The sequence below is a fragment of the Taeniopygia guttata genome, chromosome 2, assembly GCF_048771995.1.
Source record: "Taeniopygia guttata chromosome 2, bTaeGut7.mat, whole genome shotgun sequence".
NCBI classification, from domain to species: Eukaryota; Metazoa; Chordata; class Aves; order Passeriformes; family Estrildidae; genus Taeniopygia; species Taeniopygia guttata.
Genome location: NC_133026.1, coordinates 60877721 through 60902028, shown reverse-complemented (window position 1 = coordinate 60902028; position 24308 = coordinate 60877721). Strand labels below are relative to the sequence as shown.

Sequence of the window (24308 nt, the reverse complement as noted above, 5' to 3'; positions counted from 1 at the left end):
TGTTTCATCAGTAACTTTGCCATTGCATCTTTCCATGTCTCACATTCCCTGCCTGTTGCAAAAAGGATCTAAATCTCTTGAGACCTGTCATCCTTTGTGTGGTTCAAGTTAGAAAGCTTTTCACAACCAAGGAGAAATTGATTACCTGATACTTCACAAGATGATCTCATGTTCATTTCTGCTCTCAGGTAAAATAAGATGGAAAGTTTTCATTTTGTTCCTCAAACTTTTGTGAGAGTGGCAAAGTGTGAACTTGCAGGGTATTGCACAGAGGACCTTCTTTTAAACTACCCTGATGACCATCTGCTCTTTACCAAAACATTTCCAAACTCTTTTGATTCAGCTATAAAGAGATCTTCATGGCTGTATTATCTTTTGTACTGCTATCAGTGGCTATTTTAGCTCTTTGAAAGCCAAAAGCAGAACTCTCTCTGTGTAGTTTAAAACTAGTGCAGTAGTCCCTTTCAGCTGCTTTAGACTGTTCTCTCCTCTTGGTATATCACCCTTACTTTTCTAGACCTTTGGCTTAATCTTCCTTAATATCCTTTGTCTTTTTTAATATCCCTTACTTCTGTGGTTGCTAATTCCTTGTCTGGGAACATAGACAGACAAACACATAGGTCAAGACCGATTTTAATTCAATGGAATAGAGGCAACATCAGGCTAAGGGAAGTTACCAAAAGCTGTGTAAGGAAGGCAGAGCAATGTCTCTCTGTTTGTGGCTGCAGGAAGGGGCTCTTTCCCCACCTCATGCAGATGCAGCTGAGATGCAGCGTGGCCTCTGTAGCTGAGACAGCATAATTTCATAGCAGATGGCCCCTCCAGGCAGTAGGAGGGGTAAATTGTCCTCCCACTTTCTTCCTCTCCCTGACATTTCTCCTCTTAGAATCAAGCCTTGATTCCAGCCCTGCCCTCTTCCCTCACTGCCCACAGAAGTAGAGATTGCTGAAGGGCAAGGAGGAAAAAAGAGAGCATGGTAAGGGTGGGGATAGTCAGCATCTTGGGGAAAAATGGTTAATGAACCACATCCAAGGGAAATGAGGCAGAATGAAAGAGAAAAAAGGGAAGAGGAAAGAGGAACTGCTCCTGCATACAGCCCTGTGAAGTTTAACTATTCCTCCTCTGCCCCCTTGGATCTGTAATTCCATTCCTTACAAAAACACATCTGGCACCTCACTATTCTCCCACTCACTGGTGTCTTATCAGAGCCACTAAACTGGAATTTTACTAAGTCAGCTTTCCTTGTAAGGATTTGCTCACCTTGAGGAACCTTTTCCTGTTCTCTGAAGGTTCCACAAATAGAAATTCATTGTTTGCCTGCTGTGGGAAGCTGTTGCTAGCATTTAGAAAGAGTAGGAAAGTGATGAATGAGTTAAAGAAATAAGAACACAAAATTAGTTTGGCTTTTTTTTTTTTTTTTTTTTTTTTTTTTTTTCTGTGAGTAGAATGAAATTTGAGACTGTATGTTCCTTTCACAAGACAGTTGGACTATATGGTATTAAACTCTTTTTCTTGGGAAGTTCAATACTGTAACAACAAGGAAATAGAGGCCAGGTGCAAACAATATCCCAGTGATAGTGCCATATAATAAAATGTAGATAAAGTATAAATTATGCTTCTGGACTAAAACTGCATAGCATGAAGCTATCTATTATCTCACTTTTGTTCCTAATCATTGTTAGGAATGATGGAATTTCCTAGAAATTTCCTGTTCATATGGCTGACTAAACACTCATTGGGATTTTCAGAGGTGTTCTGCATTGGCTCCAAGAGGTTTAAAAGTAAGGGAAATCAGTGAGAGCTTTGTGGACTGGACATGGAAGAATCAAAATGAAGGAACTGTTAGGGCTCATTTTCACATATGGCCAACTCTCATTTGGTGAGCGAAAACTAAGCTGGATAAATAGTCTACACTATTTCTACATTAGTAATATTTGGATTTATGTTTAAAATTAAATTAAAATTAAAATCCTAGCACTGTGGATTATCCAAAATTAAAGATATGCAACATTTGGCTGGGAAGGGCCCTGATGTGTTTCTGAAGTTAAGACCAGGTGACTGTCAGCTGCCCATTCCAACACAAGTTACTCTCTAACTCTGTGAACTTCAGGAAACCAATATTTGCAAATAACTGACTTTGTTCAACCAAGCAATATTACTTGCATTTTTATGTATTAGAACAGTTAGTACTGGAATAAACAGTAATGCCTCAGGGTCAAATTCTGTCATCTCTAAGGAATTACCTTCCCTCTGTAAGACCACAAGAAAGCAAGCAAGTGTGGTCTTGTATCGTCACAACTCACTAATCCTTTGAATGCATGCTAGAAATTACAAATATATGTGGGGTGTGGTGGTAGAGCAATAAAAGCCTCTAATGACAGATCCTAAAGCTGTGAGTATGAGCCTTCTTCCATACTTGTGAAAGATGTTCTGTGGGCAATCAAGAGCATAATCCACCTGTACTTCATGACACAGCAGAGAGCTGGAGTCTCTAGGACATGATGCTAACTATTTCGTTTCTTTGAGCATGGTGAAATGAAGTTGTAGCCTCATTTGCTGGCACAAAGGAGAGGATTTGTTCCATGCTGAGTGATGGAGGTCTGATATCTGGCACATAGCTTGGGGCTAGATCCAGGCATGTTCCTCTACGGGCATGTACTTTGCGTGCCTGTTATTACAGAAACTACAGTACCTCAGATGTGGAAGGCTATTGAAGATTTTAGCATTCAAACAAATATTTCTCTGTCTGGGATCTGAGGACTGCAGCATCCATTCCTTAATGGGTGTATGATTTGCAAAATTCCAAAATAGTTTCTGAAAATAGGACTGGGAACACATGGGTTTTTTTTTTTTTCTTTTAAGGAAGTGACTGCTGGGGACAAGAATATGACTGCTTGTTGCTGTGCTGGCAGCTGAAGTCAACAGAAATCAGGAGGTAGCAGTGAAAATATCTGTCTACACACAGGAGCAGATGAACTTCTTTGTGTCTTCTGTTTGTGAAGAAGTATGCTTTAATTGATAAAAATTAAACAGCCTAGAAATACTGTAGTTTTAGAAAAAAGCTGCTGAAATGTTAGTGTCCTTAGGAATTTAGGTGCCTTATTTCCATGACCAGATCAACAGAAACTCTAGGACTATGGTAAACACACTGTGAGGTCTCTTGCAATAGGTTTCCACATGGTTATCTATTGATCAGCAATCAGCTAAGATAAAAGAAAGTGAAGGAATATATTTGAACTATTTACATACCAGTGAAGGTAGTGTCATGTTGTCTTTGTTCTTTTGCAAGATCATCTTTTCTACCAGCAAGTCATGTCCCCTAGATCCTGCCAAAGTATGTGTTATTTTGGAGGATGGAGGAGGGGAAGCCAAAACAAGTAGAACACGTAAATATTGTGTGGTGGAACTGAAAAAACATTCCACCACAGTTCTGCCAGCACTGATGCTGTGCTGTACATACTGGAATCAGGAAAGAGCATAGCCTTCTTGCAGTAACTGCACCCCCGAAATCTTTCTGTTTTACTCTCCTGGTGCTTTTTTGTGACAGTTCCTCACAGTTCTGTTTCCTTTCTTGCTTCAGTGTCAAAGAGATGAATAAACAATTTCAGAGAAAAACTATAACTCACCATAGACATTCCATCTCCTAGCATGATTATTCTCCTTAGCTTCTGAATAAAAGCCCATAAAGGTTTGTAAACACACTGTAAAAATAAGTAAAAAACTCCTTCCTATTCCCATTCCCCTCTATTCTCTGAGGCAATGCTGAGTCTCACTGGCATGTAGATTCTGCACACATCCAGCTGCCTTTCAGACTGCTTATCAACTGCTGTTTCAGAGAAACTGGATGAATCATGTTTTGTGCAGAAATTGTGGCATCTGACTAGTTTGAGTATCATGCATTAAGCAGTATGGGTCACACCGGTCCCTTCCTGGCTTCCTGGCAGAAAAGTGGTCTCAATATTCTGACAGCCCCGAGTTATGACAGAATCATTCATCACCTCTCTGAAATCAATGAACAACTCAGGCAGAAAAATTGCAGAAACATAGAATATTTCAAGTTGGAAGGGACTCATAAGGATTGTTGAGTCCAACTCACTGCTTCTCATGGAACTATCTATAAATAAACTGTATGACTAAGAGCATTGTCCTGATGCTCTTTGAACTCTAACAGGCATGGCACCATGACCACATTCCTGGGAAAGCCTGTTCCAATGACCAACCCTCTGGATGAAGAAACTCTTCCTAATGTCCAGTCCTGATACAGCCTCATTCCATTTCCTTATGCCCTTGCTGGTCACCAGACAGAGAACAGCACCACCCCCTCCCCTGCCCGCAGTGAGGAAGTTGTAGGCTGAGATGAGGTCACCCCTCAGCCTTCTCTTCTCCAAGCTGAACAAGCCAAGTGACCTCAGACACTGCTTGTAAGTCTTGCCCTTGAGAGCTTTCACCATTTCGGTCCCCCTCCTCTACACACACTCTCAGAGTGTGATGTTCTTCTTACACTGTGGCACCCAAAACTGCCCCCAGCACTCGAGGTAAGGCTGCCCTGGTGCAGAGCAGGACAATCCCCTCCTTTGCCTGGCTGGCCATGCTGTGCCTGATGCCCCCCAGGGCACCCCAGGTTGGCCCTCCTGGCTGCCAGGGCACTGCTGACTCATGTTCAGCTTGCCATCCACCCAAAGCCACAGATTTGTACACATAGCCAGGATTACCCTGTCCCATCTGCATTTAAAATACTCCAAATGAAAAGCATTTGCTTAAATAAGTTTTTATTATGATTAAAGGAGCAAAAGTGTACATCCACAAGACCCATTGTATACAGGGATAGGATACATGGAGAAAATTTGAATAGCAATCTGCCATGCTTAGTAATGATGATTGACCCAAATAGGCTTAAGAAGAAATATATGAATATATTAATTATAAGATTCCTATAATGCATCCTTAGAAAGTGAGGAAGAGCCTTGCAGTATCAGGGGTAGAAATAAAAATCAATTGCTTTGGCAGAGTAGATATGGTTGGTAGTAGTTTAAAGTTTAATTTAGGAAATTTTGAGTGACTTATTCCAGAGGAGTCATCACAAAATTTATCTGTAGAGAAACCTGGATCAGTTAGAAGACTGCATTTTTTTCCCAAAAAAGGTGATGTGTTTTTTCAGTGTGGTGATTCAGCACTACTATTGTTAAATTGAACCAGGAATATCTCTGTTAATGCTCATGCTTTCTTTGGGTCAGATTTTCATTCCAGTAACTCCTAATCTATGAGTAAATAATAATATTCAGCAGAAAGGAAAGGCAAATGGCCTCTGCTTTCCTGGTAAAATTTCTCTGCCTTTTTTTTTTTTCTTTAAATAAATCATTCTGGTTTTCTAAAATATGGATAAAAGAGAAAGATTGTGTTTCTTTTTACCCCTGATACTGCAGCACTTTGGGTCTTGCTGTGGGGGACAGAAACTCTTTCAGCTTTCCTCTCTTTAAGGGGAATAGCATCTGCCAAAGAACAAGACACTGTCACTTGGGTTGTGCTTGATCACAAAGAGGAAAGGGTGGTCAGCCCTAATCTCTTCAGAGACACTTGTGTCATCTACCCCAGCTCCTGATGAGCCTGCCACCCTACTGCCTGCTTCATAGATCTCCACAAATGCCTCATGGAATGCTCCAGACAGCTTCAGGCTCTCTGCTGAAGAGATGCCAGACAGATTGGCTGATGAACTGAACAGGTCGGTGATACCCAGGGATTTTAAGACAGATGTGAGGTTGTATGATTCCTCAATCTTCATGCGGGGGAGATAAACTTTAATTTTCCTCTCTTCCATCTTACTGGAACTGGTCCACTCGTTGAGATTTTCAAAGGTAATTGCTGTCTCAAGCTGCAAGGAAAAAAACAAATTAGATCTCTGGGATGAGAGCACAATTTCTTTTGTAGCAATGCAGTACCATTTGAGGTTTCTTCCTCTTAAACTGACTGCTTTTGTTATGGTGTATTTTCTGGGTTTATATGAATTAATATGTCTAGAAGAGGAAAGTAAACCATGATTCTCTTCTCTGTTCTGCTTCCAATTTCTTTAATAGGCTCACTGGCAACTAATAGTCTTGATTAGATGGCTACTTAGCAAATTTCCCAAAGCCTATTTATCTTTTCTTCAGAAATATATTCCAAAAGTCATTCTGTGCTTATGAGTTGTAAGCTCTATCTACATTTAAGATCACCAAGTAAGGAAGTGTTAATGGTTTTACTAATACCTGAAGTATTAGTAAGCATTAGAGGCATTTAAACACAGCTACATTTCTTCAGTAATAATTTCTTCAGTTATTACTGAAGTAATTTAGCTATGGTCAAATGACTCTTTATTTTTATAATTTAGGGTCTTTGAGTTAGTGTGCAATCATTTCAATGAACTCAGATTTATTGTGTAACTTTTCCTATTCAAATTGCATTCCTGCTAATGGCTATATTCTTTTCATATCAACAGCAATATGTCATGTATGTTTTACTTTCTGAAATGGTTTTAACCATTCCAGTATTCATATTCAATTTTTTGATAGTTTAATTTTTGAAGGCATGAAGGAAGCATGTTGAAGGCTGTCAAATCATTCAATAATTACAAATACTCAAGCTAAGATGACCTTTCCAGTAAATTCCTCAGTATGCAGAAATTGAGATATAAAAGCTTTGGAACTCAAGCTGCTGGGGTAAAGCTGGTTATCTGAGAAGAATCTGTTCTGCAGTGACAAAAAATTTAACCCACTAAAGCAGTTGCTTAGCAATCCATCCTCACACAAATTTTTGCAGGACCACTGAGATAGCCGCGTACCTCTATGCAACAATCCCATGCTGCCAATATTCAGATCTGTGCTAGGGATGTGGTTTAAGACAACTTTATTGTGAAGAGCTTCTTTGGACCTAAAATTTCACTGTGTTTATGGTTTTCTGAAACCCAGCTTCCAGGGCCATACCTGCTCCAGGCCGGAGATGTCATCAGGCAGCAGCACCCACAGGCTCAGCCGCCCACTGGCATATGGAAGCTCCAGGACTCTGCATTTCTCAGAAGGGATCTCTGCCACTTTAAATGTGCCAATCTGAGACATCATCTGCACAGGTTTGCTTTCTTGCTGCAAAACCAAAGAAAATAATATAGTTTCCACAAAGATAATTCCTAGAGTGTAGAAATGCCTTTTTATGGTTAAAGCTGATAATTACTCTTTTTCAGGAAGATTGTACAGCAACTTGTCTACTCCTCTCATAAATTCTAGAAGATGACACCATTGAAGTTATGTATGCCCACATACCTCAGAAATTCTGAAAGGAACTGTTTGGGTATCTTCTTCATTAAATGCTTTCTCCCACAATCCGTTGAAGTAGATGGCACTGACCAGGACCATGTCAGTTTGTGAACTCACAGAGCTTGGCTGAAGGATATTTTTGATTGACCCTTTCAAAATGCACAGGAAAAGAGAACATGTATAATACATCTGTGTATAACACATCTTACTTGGCAATTACAACATTAAATGGAGGGTAAACAATTTGTGGGAAGGAGAATGTAGGGCAAGGAATTGCTTTGGTTTTGTAGCGATCTTGTAGTTCCAAGGTTGATTTGCTTACTGCTCTTGGCAATGGTTGTTGTTTCTCTCCCTATAAAGAATTATAGTGAGAGATATAAGAGCCAGAGATTTACTCGATACAAAATTAGCATATTTTGTGTCAACAGGAAGAACCATTGGAACCTTGTATCCCATGACGGTCTCCCAACCAAACATTTAATACTTTTTGCTTCAAACAAAAGTTGAAACATTGCTGTCAAACAATTTGTCAATGTGTAAAAAACATACTTTAGTGCTGTCCCTTTTATCAGGACTGGAAATATTACATATCCACAAAACCTCTACAGATAGAGAGAGTCCTCTAACAGGGATGTGTCTGAGGAAAAAAAAAATTGTTAGATGATAGTTCTGTATCTGGGAACTGATCTATTATCCAGGAGAAGGAGCAGAGGTAGAGGTGCTAGTTTTTCATTACCTGACTTAAATGTTCTCATATGTTGTTCAAACATGGTGGCAGAAGGGAAATACCTATGCTGATATTTGGTTTCCTCTTACCATTTGTCTGACTTTCAACCCAGGAATTTATGAGCTCTCTGGATTTTTCTGCAGCTGTTTGAAAGCTGATAGAATCCAAACCTCCCTGATACAGTTCCTTCACACATTGAATGTATTCCTGCAAAGAAAGTGTATGCAGTTTTCAGATCAGAATGCTAAAGAATTTTGCAGATGTAAAAGGCAAAAATGAAATTAAGAGATATAAGCAACCTGCTTATTAAGCCTAATCATTAAACCATGAGCTAGTTCATAAGCATTTTAAGATTAGAAATGCATTGTTTCAAGCAAGACTAGATGGCCATGTTTTTACAAAATGTTTTCCAGAGCTGAGTTCAATCTAAAATCAACATTCATTTCAGTTAAGTATGGGTTTTTTTTTCTTTTTGCCCACTTATAATTTGTTTTCACAATGGTATTCTCCTTGAATTTCAAATTAAGTGTTCCTTTCAATGAAAAACCTTGGAATATTTTTGAGAACCTGAAGTCATTTTTCCAGGTTTGTTTTGCAAGTTGAGAAAAGAGTTGGAGTTATCTCTTGCCAGCAAAAATTACCTTTATTAGTTATACCTTGACTTGATTGGACTTTATTTTACTTTGCACAAACATCTTTTAGTCACATTTTTTTCTCAAAATTTTCAGGAGTTAAGGCTGTGATAGAGAGAATCTTTCCATATGGAAGAAAATTTATTTAGCACAACCTAGATTTCTGACAGTGCTTTTTGCATTACAGAAAGTTACAGTTTTGACATTCAGATCTTAGAGCAACTCACCGGCAGAATTGGGTATTTCTCTTCAGCATAAAGTCTGCGGGCAATGCTGATCGAATAATTGTCACTTGGTCTGGTGATTTGAGTGAAGACGTCCTTAAGTGAATTGTGGATGCTCACAGATGCGCCGCACTGATTGACATGAATACAAATAAAAATACAGATGATGTTATCCTAGTTTTAATGATGAATAGGTATTACATACTATATGAAAGGAGTAGAATAGTTCAGATGCTTCTGCTTATAAAACTGCTCATCCTATGCTGATGTAGTAATTTTGTAATATACAATATATAATTCAGTGCTTAAAATTACAGTTTTCTACTGTAATTTCATCATACCATTCTGGGGGGGGCTTTTAATTACCTGCTACACTAATCTAGCTTCAGCAGATCAGTTACCAACCAGTCCTGCTTAACTACTAGCTACTTTGCATAATCATCAAAAAAAATTCCCCGTATTGGCCCAATATTATGGTGATGGATTTCATTTTATGCTTGCTCTGAATTCTCTGTTGTCTGCCTTCTCCGTTCACTCTCATGAATGAATTGTTCCCCCAAAAGCTGGATGAAGAGCACTAGCTGCACATTGGAGTAGGGTAGGAACTGCTACGGGACTGCTTATCTGACAGATTTTGCTCCCAGGAGAAACTGACATAGAGAAGGGATTAAATTGTTTCTGTACCTGAGATTCAACACTCTCTCCAAATCCTGGGATTTTATCGAAGTGGATAGCCTGTAATTAAGAAAAGCAGTAGTTGAAATAACTGGTATGACAAGAAAAAGGTTATGCAACTGAGATTAACACATAATGTTTGAAGCAAACCTATTGACTAACTGAGAATGAGTCAAAAAGTGCAATCTATCTGTTCCATCTCTGAATAGCTATGCATACTGTTGCCTGCTTAGATGATCCTTTCTTTGATTGAGCATCTAGGATTCAGCTCCAGTGTGTGCTACCAATAATGCCAACTGTCTTATAGGTAATAAGCCAGCCCCTCTCTGTGAAGATAGTGAGAACTGTAGGAAACGCATGACACACTTTGCAGACTGTGGATATATTTCGATTCTTTCCCTATAGATTTTGTCTCCTTTCTCTTTCCAAAGAAAGAGTCACTAGAATGTGAGAATTCTACTCCTAAACTGTGATAAAATTTAAATCCAGTCTCAAGATTTTGGGCTGATGCATTTGTTGAACATTGTGGGAATTTCAGGTGGCCACTGCTTTTGATAACTCTGGATCCACGTTTTGGTAACTCTGGATCCACATTTTTTAGCCTCTGAGGGACATTATCATATCATTAAGGGCTGTGGCTCTGTTGAGCAGCAGGAGGATTTAAATACAAACATAGTCTCACCTTTTCTATCTGAGCCTTGGTGTTATCTTTTGCACCTATGTAGACCATGGAGAGGGTTGAAATGATGAGCAGAGGGGAGTAGCAGACATTCTCCTGGACACTCTGGCTTCTCAGCTCCCTGAATATGTCACAGCAAACTTCTGTGCTCACTGGACCGAGGGAGACCATTGTGCAGCAGTATTGTCTGGAGCAAAGAGCAGAAATAAATAATAATGTAATGATGGGAATAGCATACACACACAGCACATGCATTTCAATAGGAATTTTCAGGCTATAAAATACAAACAAGTAATTTGGAAATCATTCTATGTTAGTGTCTGTTGTTATGGTCACCTCTCATGAATGTTAGAAACTCTGTTTTCACAAATCTGTTTCCTTTTGCATTTCTATACTTTTACCTTTTTTAGCAGTTCCTCAGAGCTCTGGAATCTGTATGTGATTTCTGTTTACCTTTTCAAAGCAGTCAAACAACATTTACCTGTACTTATTTTCATTCACTGAAGGCTAAAATTCATTAGTACTTTGTAGTAGCTTGATGAAAACAAGAAAATATTATGTCTTTCATATACTTGCAAAGCTGGAAATTTAAGCACAAATTATATTTCCATTTGGTCTAGGACTGGAGAGATATAGGTAAAAGCAGAGGCTAGTTATTTTTATTTTCTAAAAATAAGTAGGTGCATTAAATGAACTATTTGTTGCACAGTACTTACTGTCAGTAGATCTTCAAAGGCCTGTAGCTTACTCTTGTTTAAGTAATAGAAGCATGGACAGGAAATATAATTTGTCTAAGGTCACCTAATCTTGGAGCAAGACTGATGAACAAAATTCATGTTTCATTGTATTGTGCTTTCAGATATAGCTTGTTTTGTATAAATATGCTATGTTTTCTCAGACTATAACCTGTCTGAGAAATTAAATAGCTGTTTTTCAAAATCCAGCCCCTTATATAGGAGCTAAATGCTAAGATCTCAAGTTTCTCTTTGTAGTGTTAAACTCTACAAAAGTGTTTTGTGGATGGCATCTTGGATATAAACATACAGAAAAACACATTTTTCTCTCACTTTCCTTTCTGTATACATGTTACCACTTATAAGTTATTTAAAAATTGTACATCTGTCCACCCACGTACCCTTTTATGTTGTGTTCACCAACTGCATTTTTCAGGAATGCAACTCTTAGAGAAATTTCACACTAAAATAAACCTAGCAAATTCACTGAACACCACAGTTCTGAGCTCAATACACTCTTTTGAACCAGAGGTCAAGCAAGGAAATTTATTATTTGTCTGTCAAAATGAATCTTAAAAGATAAGGAAGATGCTGTGAAATAAAATCATGTTTTGAGCACGAAATAACATTTTAAACACAAGAATAACTTCTAAAATCTCCCCCAAACCACAAACATTCAGATTTTACACATAATAAAGTAGCGTAGAATGCATATACACTGGTGAGATTTGTAGAGAATATCATGTAAATATTCTGCCTGAAAAATATTAAACACAAGACAATAACTTCTCTCTTTTTAAGTTTAGTCAGAAATACGAATTAATGCAATAAGAAGGTAAATTTTCTGAGAGAAATGCTTACCTTCAAGCTTCAGCACCAAAGACAATACAGCTTTCAAGCTGTATGTGGGTATACTGGCAGAGCCCTTGGGAATTTATACAGTCTGAGTTGTGACCCACCCATTGCTGTCCTTCAGAAGTTTGACTTTTGACACCATAAAATAAATTAATGGTATTAGGTCAGTTTTCTGTTTCAATGGGTTTGGGTTTGATTGAAGGGAGAACAAATATTAGTATTTTATTCTGTGTAACAGTGCTTTCCACCATTACATCAGGACCACCGGGCTGGAGAAAAGGCTGGAAAATATGCTTCATTTGCAATGAGATACTGGGATGGCAGTAAAAAACAAAAAATCTGAAAACCTTAGTGATGTGACATATCAGTAAGCAGCTACTAGTCAATATAAGCATCACATTAGCAGTTATTAGTCAATATGTCAATAATTAGTCCATGTATTATTATGCATGTAGTAATGGACCAGAACTCTCTTTCAGTTCATCCTTTCTGAATATACAAAATGCAGCTATGCTAGACAGAAGAGATGGGAGGACAGGACTTAGCCTTTTATTCTTCAAAAAAAAAATTGGGGAAATAAAGTAGGGTGCATGTGAGAAAACCAATTGAAATTATAGTCAAAACCAGGAACATTTTCTTTGAGAAGCTGGAATATTTATAAAATATCTTTTTATGAATGTGATTTATAGAAAAGTATTTTATTCTCGGGGTTAACAGCAAAACATAATTCTAGACAAAGTAAAAAATAGTCAGTTCAAAATGTATTTGTGTATGTATTTGCCTTTTATCTCTCAGATCTTCCATGAGTAACTCAGATCTTCCATGTCAAATTTATAAAATATCTTTCTATGAATGTGATGTACAGCAAAGTATTTTATTCTTGGGGTTAACAGCAAAACATAACTCTAGACAAAGTAAAAAATAGTCAGTTCCAAATGTATTTGTGTATGCACTTGCCTTGTATCTCTCAGATCTTCCATGAGTAACTTAATGGCCTGACAGATGATGAAGGAGCTGTGAATTCCAGCTAGTGTTCATGGTCTGTGGGACAATCATAATATATAATAGCAAATATATTTCACTTTAAAAAGCTATTATTCTGTATTGAAATAATAGAATGGACAAACAGTTAAGAAGCCATTCTGACCTCTGCAAAGCACTGTGTGATTTCTAAAAGCAGGAGAATGGGGGGAAGACAGGAGAGGGATCTCAAAGTCTGTACGACATAATTCTTTAGAACATATGGGACATAACTGTGATCTCTGTTCAGCAGAGTAGTCTCCTGTACTGCTGTCAAAAGTTTAGGCAGTGCAGTGTTCTTTGCCTCAGTCTGCTTCCTCTTGTGAAAATAAACGTGCCATATAAATCTACATTCCCCCTGATGAGTCGTCTGTCAGTGTGTAGCTCAGGAGGGGAGGGGAAGTGGTAATGTGGACATCAGGAGAGGCAGAAGTGCTTCCTGGTGCTAGGTAGACAGAAGAAAATCTGACATGTGATTAAATAGTGGGAGTTGTGCCTGGACACCAAATCACAGAGCATGTATCATACGTTGCTTTCCTTTTAAGCTTTGTGCCCACAAAATAATGATTATTAGTTACCCTTCTAAGATGATGATGAAAAAGCTGAAGTGAACATGCCAATGTGGGCATATGCCAGCTATGCTGAACTAAAAGGAGCTGTGGGCTTCCTCGAGGGTCTTAGAAAGAGGTCTGGATAAACCAGAGAGTTCAGCAATCACCAAATGTGTGAAATTTAACAAAACCAAGTGCAAGATTCTCCATCTGTGATGGGGTGATCCTCATTGCAAGTAGAGATTGGGGGATGAAAGGTTAAAAACAGCCCTGCATAAAGAGATCTGTGGGTTTGGGTCAGTGGTATGTCAAATATGAGTCAACATTGTGTCCTGGTAGCCAAAAGGACCAACCACATACTGGATGCATCAGGTTCAGCATCACCAGCTGGTTGAGGGAGTTGATTTACCCTGCCAAAGGCAGGGGACATCTTTAATGTCCCTTGAAACCCAAACTATTCTCTGATTCTATGACTTTCCCACTCTACTCTGCACTGATGTGGCCTCACCTCAAGTTCTGTGCAGCTTTGGACACCCTAATGTAAGAAGGACATCACACTATAAGAGTGTGTGCAGAGGAGAGTGACAAAGATGGTGAAAGGCCTTGAGGACAAGAAGAGAAGTCTGGAGGGTGACCTCATCTCAGCTCATGACTTTCTCAGTGGGTGCAGTGGAGTGGGAGGTGTTGCTCTTCTCTCTCTGCTGACCTGTGGTGGGCCACAAGGAAATGGACTGAAGCTGCATCAAGGGAAGCTCAGATTGGACACTGAGTAAAGGTTCTTCATCCAGAGAGTGGTCAGTCACACCCTGAAACAGGCTCCCCAGGGAAGTGGTCACAGCACCCAGTGTGTCAGAGTTCAGTATGTATCTGGACAATGCTCTTAGTCACATGCTCTTATTTGTAGGTAGTCTTGCAAGGATCAGAGACCTGAACTCAATGATCTCCATTAGTTACCTTCCAATTTGAGATACTTCATGATTCTTCAAACCTGTCTGTCTTCACTTAATAAGCTGTTTCATCACATTGTTTCTAGTGCATCTCAGATTTATGCCACTGTTTTCACTCTTTATCTTTTTTTTTTTTATTCAGGGCCACTTTATGTCCACAAGGGTTTAGTTCTACTCCCACCCCACTGGTCTTCAATTGCTGCATGTGAGAGTTGGTCAGTGTATTTAACTCAGTGAAATCTGCCTTTCAAATGTCCTTCAAGACTCCCTGCTAAATAACCATGATTCCCATTCCCTTAGTCTGGTCAATGATACATGAATTACAGAAGTGTCCAGACCTGTATCACAAGTCCAACTCATCTCATATGGCCTGAATTTTAGGACCTACAAACATATTCAGGAAGAAGCTGCACTTTTGTTAGTGATCTTTTTTTTTCCCACACTATCACACTGCAGGAATAGAATAAAAATTATCCCAGTGGTTTTTTTTTAATCTGGTGAGTTCGACTTCTGTGTAGTGTCCTGGTTCCAGATCTTCAGAACAGCTTTGTATGCATTTGATGCAGAGCTTTGTTCCATGAGTTATACAAAAATCATGTTTTCTCTCCAAGAATTGGAGTTTCAGGTTCAGAACACACCCACAATAAGCAAATACATGGATGATAATAAGCTCTGCTGTGATAATGTTTGATAAAGGCAGGCTGTGTTCTTTTTGAGGGGTCTGGTGTGGTTTTCTATACTTAGACTGGGAGCTAGTGCAAGGCCAGTTTTAAGTGACAGAATATACCCATGAGCAAATGAAGAACAGGATCAGAGCAGGCTAACAGCATAGCATCAACCCTAAAAGGACTTTTACAGTCTGTTTGACATGAGGCCTAAAGTAAGCAGACCTTCCTGCACTTGGAAGACTACTTGGGAGAGCTGGCAATGGATTGTCCTGCCCAGCACAGCTGTGCAAGCAGTGCAAACAGTTCAGTCACACATCCTTGGTTGACAATGCTTGTCCCAAGAAAGAGGTCAGCTAAGGCTCGGTGTCCCTTTCCTATGCCAGGCATTTCATTGTGGTGCTGTTCCTAAACCAACAGACTCTTGAGCACCTGAGCTTTCAACAACTGACAGTGTAAAACATACTTCTTATCCAAAAGGATATGAAGTCCAGGTCAGGTCACAGAACAAAGCCTCTCATCCAATCACAAAAACCAAGTCAGAACTCGGGATTCTGTCCTTGATCCTGCTCTTTTACCAATAGAAAGGAGTATATCAATTGTTTTGTGTTTGTCTTCATTCCACATTGTGACTCTAGAAGCTGGCTTTCAGTCAGGGACAGAGGCAATCAGTCACTGAGAAATTTACTGATTGCAGCTGACTGTCTAACTTGTTATCATTGCAGGCTAGGTTCTGCAGCTATCAATGATGGTTTCTCTCTTCATTGTTCTGTGGTTCTGTTTTTTCCCCAGTACAAAGCAAATAAAGTATCTGGTCAAGCTCCTTCAGACAGGTGCCCATAGCCCACCTAGCACCTTTCTGCAACAGCTCTATGCCATTGGAGATGTGCACTGTTGTCTGCAGTGCTGCCTTGATCTCTCACAGACAGTGACAAGGTATTTGTCACTGCTCTTAATTGTCATTGCAATTCATTGCCATTGTCCCGTATGATGTCTTACATCCCTTTATTCATTTGAAACTGACACAGGCTTAGATTTCATTGTACAGATGATGATTTCTTACTGCTTCCCCTGACATAGACTGATGTGACCTTCATGGCATAATTTTCGATGATCGCATCCCACAGGCCAGCAATGGGTTGGATGGGAATCTGACTCAGAACTTGAAAAACATCCTCACCGTGGTTGAATGAGTTTTATGCTCACATACATGCAAAGCCTTTGCCTTGCTTCCATACTTGCCATATATCTTTCTGTGGAAGCAACATGTGTCTGATGATAAAGGTGCCTTCATTCTGTCCAATCTCAAATAAAAAAAGCAAGTGTTGAAAGCAAGGAGGGTCCACCAGGCAGGAGTATAGAAGCTTTCACCATGTATGCAGGGATGGAATCTGAAAAGCAAAAATTGTGCTGGAGGGAAAACTGACAAGGGATGTGAAGGACACTAAGAAAAGGGGTTTTAGGTATAAAAGGGAAATGAAGACTAAAGAAAAGTCTGGATGATTGGAGAAGATTATTTGAAAAATTGACTAATTTTCAGAAAGAAAAAGGAGGAGAATTGAGGAGATTACAGGTCTTTGCAGTCACTGAAAAAGTGTAGTGAACTCCTGCAAAGCACTAAGGGTTAGTAATCATTATGATCTGTGTCAAAAAAGACACAGTCTCTAAGACACAGCTTAAAACACCATTTTATTGCAGCTAGCACTGAAAGGAAAAAGAGGATAATACAGATAATTTTTATTGTCATTCACTACAACTACCTGAAAGGAGGTTGTAGCCAGCTGAGGGTAGGCCTCTTCTCCCAGGTAACTAGCAATAGGACAAGAGGACATACTCTTAAGCTCCACCAAGGGAGATTTAGGTTGGACATTAGGAAGAAATTCTTCACAGAAAAGGTGACTGGGCATTGGAATGAGCTGCCCAGGGAGGTGGTCGAACCACCATCCCTGGAGGAGTTTAAGAAAAGACTGGATGTGGCACTCAGTGACATGGTCTAGTTGACATGGTGGTCTTAGGTCATAGTTTGGACTTGATCATCTCAAAGGTCTTGTCCAACCTAGTTGATTCTGTGATTCCCTTAGCTGCAGGGAACTCCAAGCTGTGTAGCATTGGCAAGATCACCAGTCAAGGAATGTCATGCAGTGCAAGTCCCATCCATGGAGATTGGTGCTCACTGACACTTTGGTCTTTAGAGCTCTTGTAAGAATTTTTAAAGAAGAAAACAATTTATTTCTTCTGGAAAACAGAAGGATGTTCACATGAAAAGTTGCTGCTTCACTTTATGATAAATGCAAGGAGGCAGGGGGTGCAGTCACTCATGTCAAGTGGGAGCTACCTACGTGTTCCTCCCTTCTGACTTGCACACAAAGTTCATGTTGCAGCCCAGGGCAATGTGCAAGACAGCACAAGATGGGGAGCCAACCTTCACACTTGGCAAGCTCAGGCTTGTGCCTTCTCCTGTCAAATGCTATATGGTCACTAACGCTCAAATCCCTGCAGAAGACTTCCAAGCAAAGCCTCCTGGGAACACTTTGAGACACGTGAAGGAAGATAATGGGGAAAACCAGCACAGATTTACCAAGAACAAATCTCTCCTGACCAACATCATTGGCATCTAGGATGGGACAGCTTGTTGTATAAACAAAGGGAGAGCAGACGATATTTTACACCTGACTTTAGTAAGGCCTTCAGCATGACCTCCCATAATATCCTTGTAGTCACATTGGAGAGATGTAGCCTGAATAAGCAGGCAATATTTTGGGTGGAAAGCTGCCTGTACTGAGAGAAGCAGCCGGAGCAGGACTGCTCCATGTGAGCTGGGCCAAGAGTCAGCCCCCAGGGAGGGAAGTGCCCTCACCATTGTGTGCCACACCACAATACGTGACCACAGGGAAGCACAACCAAATGTCTGTGACAGGGTCCCTTCATGGACACAGCAAGAGGAGAACCAGGGCCATGGTCCATTTCCAGAGCCTAGGGTTAGGGAGCAACAAGAGCTGGTTGCTGCCTGTGGAATGGGAGGCTCGCTGACCAGGGCCCAGCCCCATAGCACCTGAGCAAGGGAAACAGGACAGACCCTGAAAGGGTGACAGGTCCAACCAAGCCTTCACAACATGAGGCAATATAAGTGACGGGGTATGTCCAAAGCCAAGCTGGGAAGTCTCTCCACAAGTGAGGGCTGCAGTCAGATACAGTGACTACGAGGCAGGTCAGTAGTGATGGAGTAGGCTCAAGTTGAAGCCAGGAAATGAGTGCACAATTGTTCTCAAGCAGGCCATGGCCAAGCAGGGCAGGACTGAGGGGAACAGGAGAACAGCCCCTGATGTGGTGTCGTGGGGGTAGGGGCTGATGGCCCGGGGTGGGGATAGCATGGGATCCTGGGCTTTGGGCAAGTGGGAGAGGAAGATCAAGGCCACTGAGGGCTTCTAGTTTGTCGTTTCCCCCCCTCATGCAGCCCCCTGAATAATCTGACTAGCTCAGAGATAAGGGGCTGTGAGGGGAGGAATATCAGGAGAAGGGTAAAGGTATTCAAAAGAGGCTCTCACTCCAGGAGAAGGCTGGTACAGCTCTCTTTATTCTGTGTTGTCCATGTGGAGAGCGGGGCAAAAGAGAGTGAACAGGAAATGTCAGGGGGTCTATATAGGTTTTGGACAGGGTGGGCTTTCCTGGCTCTCTGCCAACCCTGTTGGGGCAGGAAGGAGGGGTCCAGGGGTTATCTTGATCAGAGTCACAGGGTCTCGGGGAAGGGGGGGCACAGGGTGCCCATGAGCTCACTGTAACACTAGTGCAGCCTCCCCTCTGAGGACAGCGTGCCCTTGCTCCTTACGGAGAGAAGGGACCCACTTCAGAGTGACTCTGTGGGGTGTTAGGGGGCTGTTCCAGGGGATGCAGAGCTGGCACAAGGGCAGTGGATAAAAAATAGACATGGCACGAGAGGTCAAGAACTGAGTGAGATGGTCAGGCCACCCCAACAGGCCCCAGAGGCTGTCCAGGAACAAGCGAGGAAGGATGGTCTGGCTGGATGGAAGGGAATTCACGCAGGAGCCTGGCTGCGAGTAATAAGTGACTGCTTTGTGGAGATCAAGAAGGTTGTAAGGACAAGGCTCTGTGTGACTGGAGACTCAGGCTCCTCAGTGCTTGGCAGAGGGCTCAGGCAGGACTGAGCTCACTGTCAGGGAGCAGCAAGTGCCAACTTTTCCCAAAGAGGAACAAACCAGGAGGCAAGGGGGATGCCACAGCTGGAGCCTCATCAGCCAGGGCTCAGCAGCTGAGCAGAGCAGGCCTGGAGGCCACAGGCAGTCCAGATCCTAAGGCAGCGTCATGGCTATGAGGCAGGTGCAAAAACAACATTGACCACAAAGTCAATTCACACAGCAGAGGTAGGTCCAGGTCCAGTGATCACAAGCCAGGGCCAAGGTCACATTAGAAGTCCTTGGCCAGGAATGGGCACAGCTGTGTTTGAACTGGAGAGTGATACACCACTGATGTAATTCAGGTGGGAACTGAAAGTCCAGTACATAGCTTAGAACTCCTGGGGTCACAGGTGTGGGAGAGGCTCCAGGTATAGGTGAGCAAGACTATTACAAATTCATTAGTGCACTCTGTCATACACTTATGAGCAAAAGAGATGGGCCTGGAGACAAGGCTACAAGGCTTTGAGGTCTGTCAGGAGGTACTGGAGACAGGAACCTGCAGTATACTTCAGTGCTATGTCTAGGCTGAAACAAGTTTCTGTTGTGGGCAACAGCTTTGACTTGGGGAATTTCACTTAATTTCTTGCTGATTAATATTAAATGTTTGTTGTTTATTCAGGAGCTGAGAAAATCGATGTAATAAACTACGAAACAAACAGACCTTTCATCCTGCTTCCCCACATTTCACTGCAATACAAAAAGTCTCCTTTTATGCTTACTAGTTTCAGCTTCCTTGTTACACTCAGTGCTCATCAGTCCCCTTGCTGAAGCAGCAAGCAATGGAAGCAATTGTGGTTGGTGTATAACTGTTTATATCTGCCAGATGCTGCTGCTCACTTTTATCCTGTGCTCTAGTCTGCTTCAGGAGCTGCAGTTCCACAGGGATGTCCTTGCTGCAGCATCAGTGACCAGTAGGCTGCAGTTCCTCTGGAGTGTCACTGCCCTGGCATGAGCTGCTTGTGGTTGCAATGCCCCAGAGGTGACTCCCAAGAGTGTGCCTTCAGCTGTGCTCTTTATAACATCCCCTTCTTATTAACATCCCCATGTCTTCTCTCTTTTGTTTCTCGAAGTACGTCTGTCACATGTCCATTCTTTCTTAATTACACTCCAGCAGAGGTGCTGTATGCTCCTCTGGCCGGAGATTTGGCATACAATGAGTTCTTTTTGTTCATTACAGGGTCTGCTGCAACTGGCCAAGGACAGTTCATGTCCTCCTCTCTCAAATGGTGCCAGCACCCAATACAGGCTCCAGACCCATGTGCAGAGGGTGTTGGGGAAATCTCCTGCTGCAGCTGGTTGTGCTCTCAGGGTCCTAACACTGGCTCTCTTGTCAGTCCTGGAACTTAAATAGCTGGTGGTATTTTCTATATATTTATTACCTCTCAACCTCCATGGTTTTGTCCAGTCTCCCTTTAAAATCATGTGAAATTTTATCATCTTCCACATTCTTTGACCCTTAATTCCATCATTCAGCTGTTTGTTATCAGCTACCTATATGTGCTGGGGTTTTTTATCTGCTTTCTGCTAACCTCTTTTAATGCCATGAAGTTCCTGTGTCAGAAGAGATACCAAATAGCCAACCTCTGTCACTGCCTCCATAACACTCAGGACTTCAGAAATCTCTCTCTTGAGATCATCCCTCTCCTGAGAGTTTGACTGCATGGTCTCAGGGACATGCAAAACAGCTTCCAAGCCTTGAATCAGGGCACTGTTTGAGGCAGAGCTGTGACATGCCTCCATGGGGGTCTACATCCCCCTCACTCAAAAGAAGAATTTAAGTGAGTCTCTTGACAGGCCCTTGCTTGTTTGCATGCCTTTGCCTGTCCATGAACCTCAGCAAGATGGACACTGCAGGTGTTGATTTTGAACACTAGTAAGAAAATTATTAAAGTGCATTTTATTAGAAATTACATGAGAGGGGGAAAGGAGAGAGCATGGACAATTTCATGTCCCTTCCAGTGGTCATATCCAAAAGTGGTGCAGCATTGGATGAATCTTTATTCAGGCAACAGCACACTGCATATCCCATGCATGCGGAGCTTCACTAGTGGTGTGATCTTTACACTTTTATAGTAAAAGTACTGTTTATCAGTTCTACTGATGAATGAAAGTATACAGAAAACTGCCTCTTCACTTCAAGATAAAGGCAAGGATAAGCCAGCAGCATCATCACAGGGTGCCAGTTCGGGACCATCTGTGAGGTTCTCCATTATGATTAGCAGATGAAGTTTAGCCCCCAGCCACGTGGTATGTTCAGCACTCTGTAGTCCCTGATAGTAACCAGTGTGCGCAGCATAACTTAACACAAAACTGCACACACTGATCAGCTGATCAGATCCATTTTTATGTGGTCACTAGCTCCTCAATGTACAATAGTGTTCTGGTTAGTAGCACTACAGACCCTGGTTTGTGGATTTAACCTGCAGGCTTGATATTTGACCTACCTCATTCCCACAGGTTTGTTTGGCAATCACTAGACTGTCGCAGTAGTGTAGGGAGCTGCAGCATCTAATATCTTATGGGGAAAGCGCCTGCCCTTCTGGTCTTGTTGTCACCTCCTGCTGTGTATGCCCTGTCCTTGCCAAGCTGCCCCACCCTTGCTGCTTTGTGACAATCCCCTTTCTGCTGTCCCTTTTCCCTTTTGATAAATCTTAGCTCACTAGCCATGGGAAACAGAAAGCCCTGCTCTGTGTCAAAGGCTATCTAGCAGACATATAGCTTTCAGTTTGATTCAGCATGCTGTTCTTCCTCAAATACCATTTTGGAGCCCAGGTCAGCTCTGCCCTGGAGTCCAGGGGGTTCTCTGCACTTCCTCTATTGACTATGGTTACAGCATAATGCCTGCTAAATCTTGTGCTTTCAGCCATGGATTTAGTTTGCTTAGGAGACAGCAGGCCTCTCTTACAAGTAATTTATGCAGAGGTATGTGGAATGGTCTCAGAAATCTATATTCTCCAAAGGGCAGGGAAGATATGTCACCTCCAGCCCTTCCCCAAATGACATAAGAAGGAAAGGCACACTTAGTTCACACAGGATGTCAAATGCTGTCCTGTGTGTGTCTGGTTTTGTTCCATGGACCCCTAGCAGTACAGTAAATCCAGAACAACATGTGAAATGGATTGTAGTGAATGGACATACAGCAGTTTGTTGACATAACAGCTTCAATGATGCTGCCAGGGAGCAACAAGGGCTGCAGGACTTTATGGGAGCTGGGATTCGTGTTATTAAACTCTTACTAGACTTCAGAGCCAGGAAAAGGCAGGCGGAGTTTGCTCTCCTCATAGCTGCTCTTCCCTTATCACTTTGTAACACCCTCCACGCTGATCTTTTCGGAATTGCTTTCCATGGGAGCTGCAGCAGCCACACTGGCCATGGCAGAGCCTTTGCAGCAGGTCCTGCCAGCCCAGAGCAGCACTGCACAAGTGCAGTACTGGGCCCAGCAATTGATACGGGGTATGGATCTTATTCAGCCTCGCTGAATCTGCACTTCTACCTCTCCTTTTAGCCTCTACAGAGGATAGTTTCCCTTTCATAAACAAAACAGCTACATCCATTCTACAGTGTCTGACCATGATATTTTTTTCCAGGACACAGAGGCATTTTAAAATGCCTCCGATCTTTCACCAAATAATAGTTCTGTCTTTTTCTTCAAAAATTACTGAGTTTCAAGCACAGTACCACTGGTTTACAGTTTCAGTATATTGATCATAATCATCTGCTTGCACAAAAATTAAGAACGGAATTGGAACCTATGTTAAGCTCCCAGACCTAGTTTTCAACAGGTCTGAAAACTTCTCTGTCAGAAGACTTGAGACATCATTTTGTATCCCTAGTGACACCTAATGGCCCAGTGTAAAATTACTCAAATAGTTCTGTTTCACAGTGAGAACATTAAGTGTACCACTCTCATATGTAGTTTTAGGAAATCATTTACCGTTTCATTCATCTTCATTTCATTACCATTTATTTTCTCCATTTCTCTTCTTTAAAATAGTCATCAAGCAAAGGAACAATTACAAGAGACTTATTTTTTTTATATTCATGTTCTATAATTCAGTAAATATTAATTTCATTTTCATTATACCTAGAAAGTGCAGAGTGTCAGCTATGCTTGTTTCAGTTTAATAACAGATATATAATTGTTATAAACTTTCACTCTCTGCTTCTTAGAAGGGTATTTTATAAATCCCACCCTTTTCTTTTTTAGTTGTACCAAAATTCTCTTGGCTGTCTTAGGTTTTAAGGGAAGCAGAACATAATACACTTAGAAATCCTTGAAATAGCATAAATAAGAACACATTTTTACTTGAATACTTCTGTTAACTGTGTCTAATCCCTTAAAACTGTCCTGGGAAGACAGAAGGGATTTTCAGTACTTCCATAGGTTTCATAGCAGCCAAGATACGTTTCCCTGTAGTCAGCATCTTCATTTCAAGTTATATTTAATACTTACTTCAGAAATGTTTGAGACAGCTCCAAATACTGCCAAGCATCTCCCTTTTCTAAGCACTTTTTAAGTACTGTGACTTGCAGTTCTGCATGTGTATGCCAGCAGAACGAATGATTAACATTAACATTAAAATCTTTTAATTGGATAAACTGCAACCTGAAGAGCCTTCCCCCTAAAGACTCTGAAATAGGAAATAGTATCTCTAGGGGATTATGTTATCTAAAGGCAGTAACAAAGATTTTCTCACATGGTTTTTGTGGGTATTAGACAGCTGAAGCAGTCCACCTTTTAAGAAAAATAGCAATCAACCTTTCCTCATGTTTTTGAAGTTGTATCTCTTAGGCATCACCTCATTGTATTTCCTGAGGACTCTTAGAGGAACTCCTTTAAAACTATGTGGAAATCCAATTGCAGATTTAAAAAACTGAGTTATTTGTTATGTCACAGGGAGATGAGTGCAAGGTAAAAATAGGAGCTGTAGGGCTTACCTTACTTAAATTCAGAATTTTAGGGAAAAAAATGTTAAGCTCTTGAATGAATATATATATGGATACATTCTGGTTTTGAAAATAGTATCTATTTCTAGTCTAAATGCATTCTGTCAATAACCACGACCCACTATATCATATATTTTGGTTGTGTGGTGCAGTAACACGGAACAGGTAGAGACATG

General features: G+C 41.1%; 1 protein-coding gene and 1 long non-coding RNA gene across 2 annotated transcripts; one reads left to right on the top strand and one right to left on the bottom strand.

Moving 5' to 3' along the window:
* Positions 1–4759: 4759 nt before the first annotated feature.
* On the bottom strand, positions 4760–10391 carry LOC100231622 (ovalbumin). The gene is made up of 7 exons (XM_002199407.5): positions 10224–10391; positions 9551–9601; positions 8870–8998; positions 8100–8217; positions 7290–7432; positions 6957–7112; positions 4760–5869 (listed from the first exon to the last, which is right to left on the bottom strand). The coding sequence occupies exons 1-7, from the start codon at positions 10389–10391 to the stop codon at positions 5474–5476; spliced, it is 1161 nt and encodes a 386-aa protein (XP_002199443.2). The 3' UTR covers positions 4760–5473.
* On the top strand, positions 5594–13179 carry LOC115493746 (uncharacterized). The gene is made up of 3 exons (XR_003958674.4): positions 5594–5719; positions 6942–7099; positions 7211–13179. It is a non-coding gene; the product is annotated as an uncharacterized lncRNA (long non-coding RNA).
* The last annotated feature ends 11129 nt before the right edge of the window (positions 13180–24308 follow it).

What these genes read in the sequence shown, in the direction of transcription:
- LOC100231622 (XM_002199407.5), bottom strand. Translation starts at nt 10,391, where the DNA reads ATGGTCTCCCTCGGTCCAGTGAGCACAGAAGTTTGCTGTGACATATTC. An exon ending in TTCCTTTCAGAATTTCTGAG is followed by an intron (nt 7,113 to 7,289) that starts GTATGTGGGCAT and finishes TTGGTTTTGCAG; the next exon opens with CAAGAAAGCAAACCTGTGCA. An exon ending in ACATCTCCGGCCTGGAGCAG is followed by an intron (nt 5,870 to 6,956) that starts GTATGGCCCTGG and finishes TTTTCCTTGCAG; the next exon opens with CTTGAGACAGCAATTACCTT.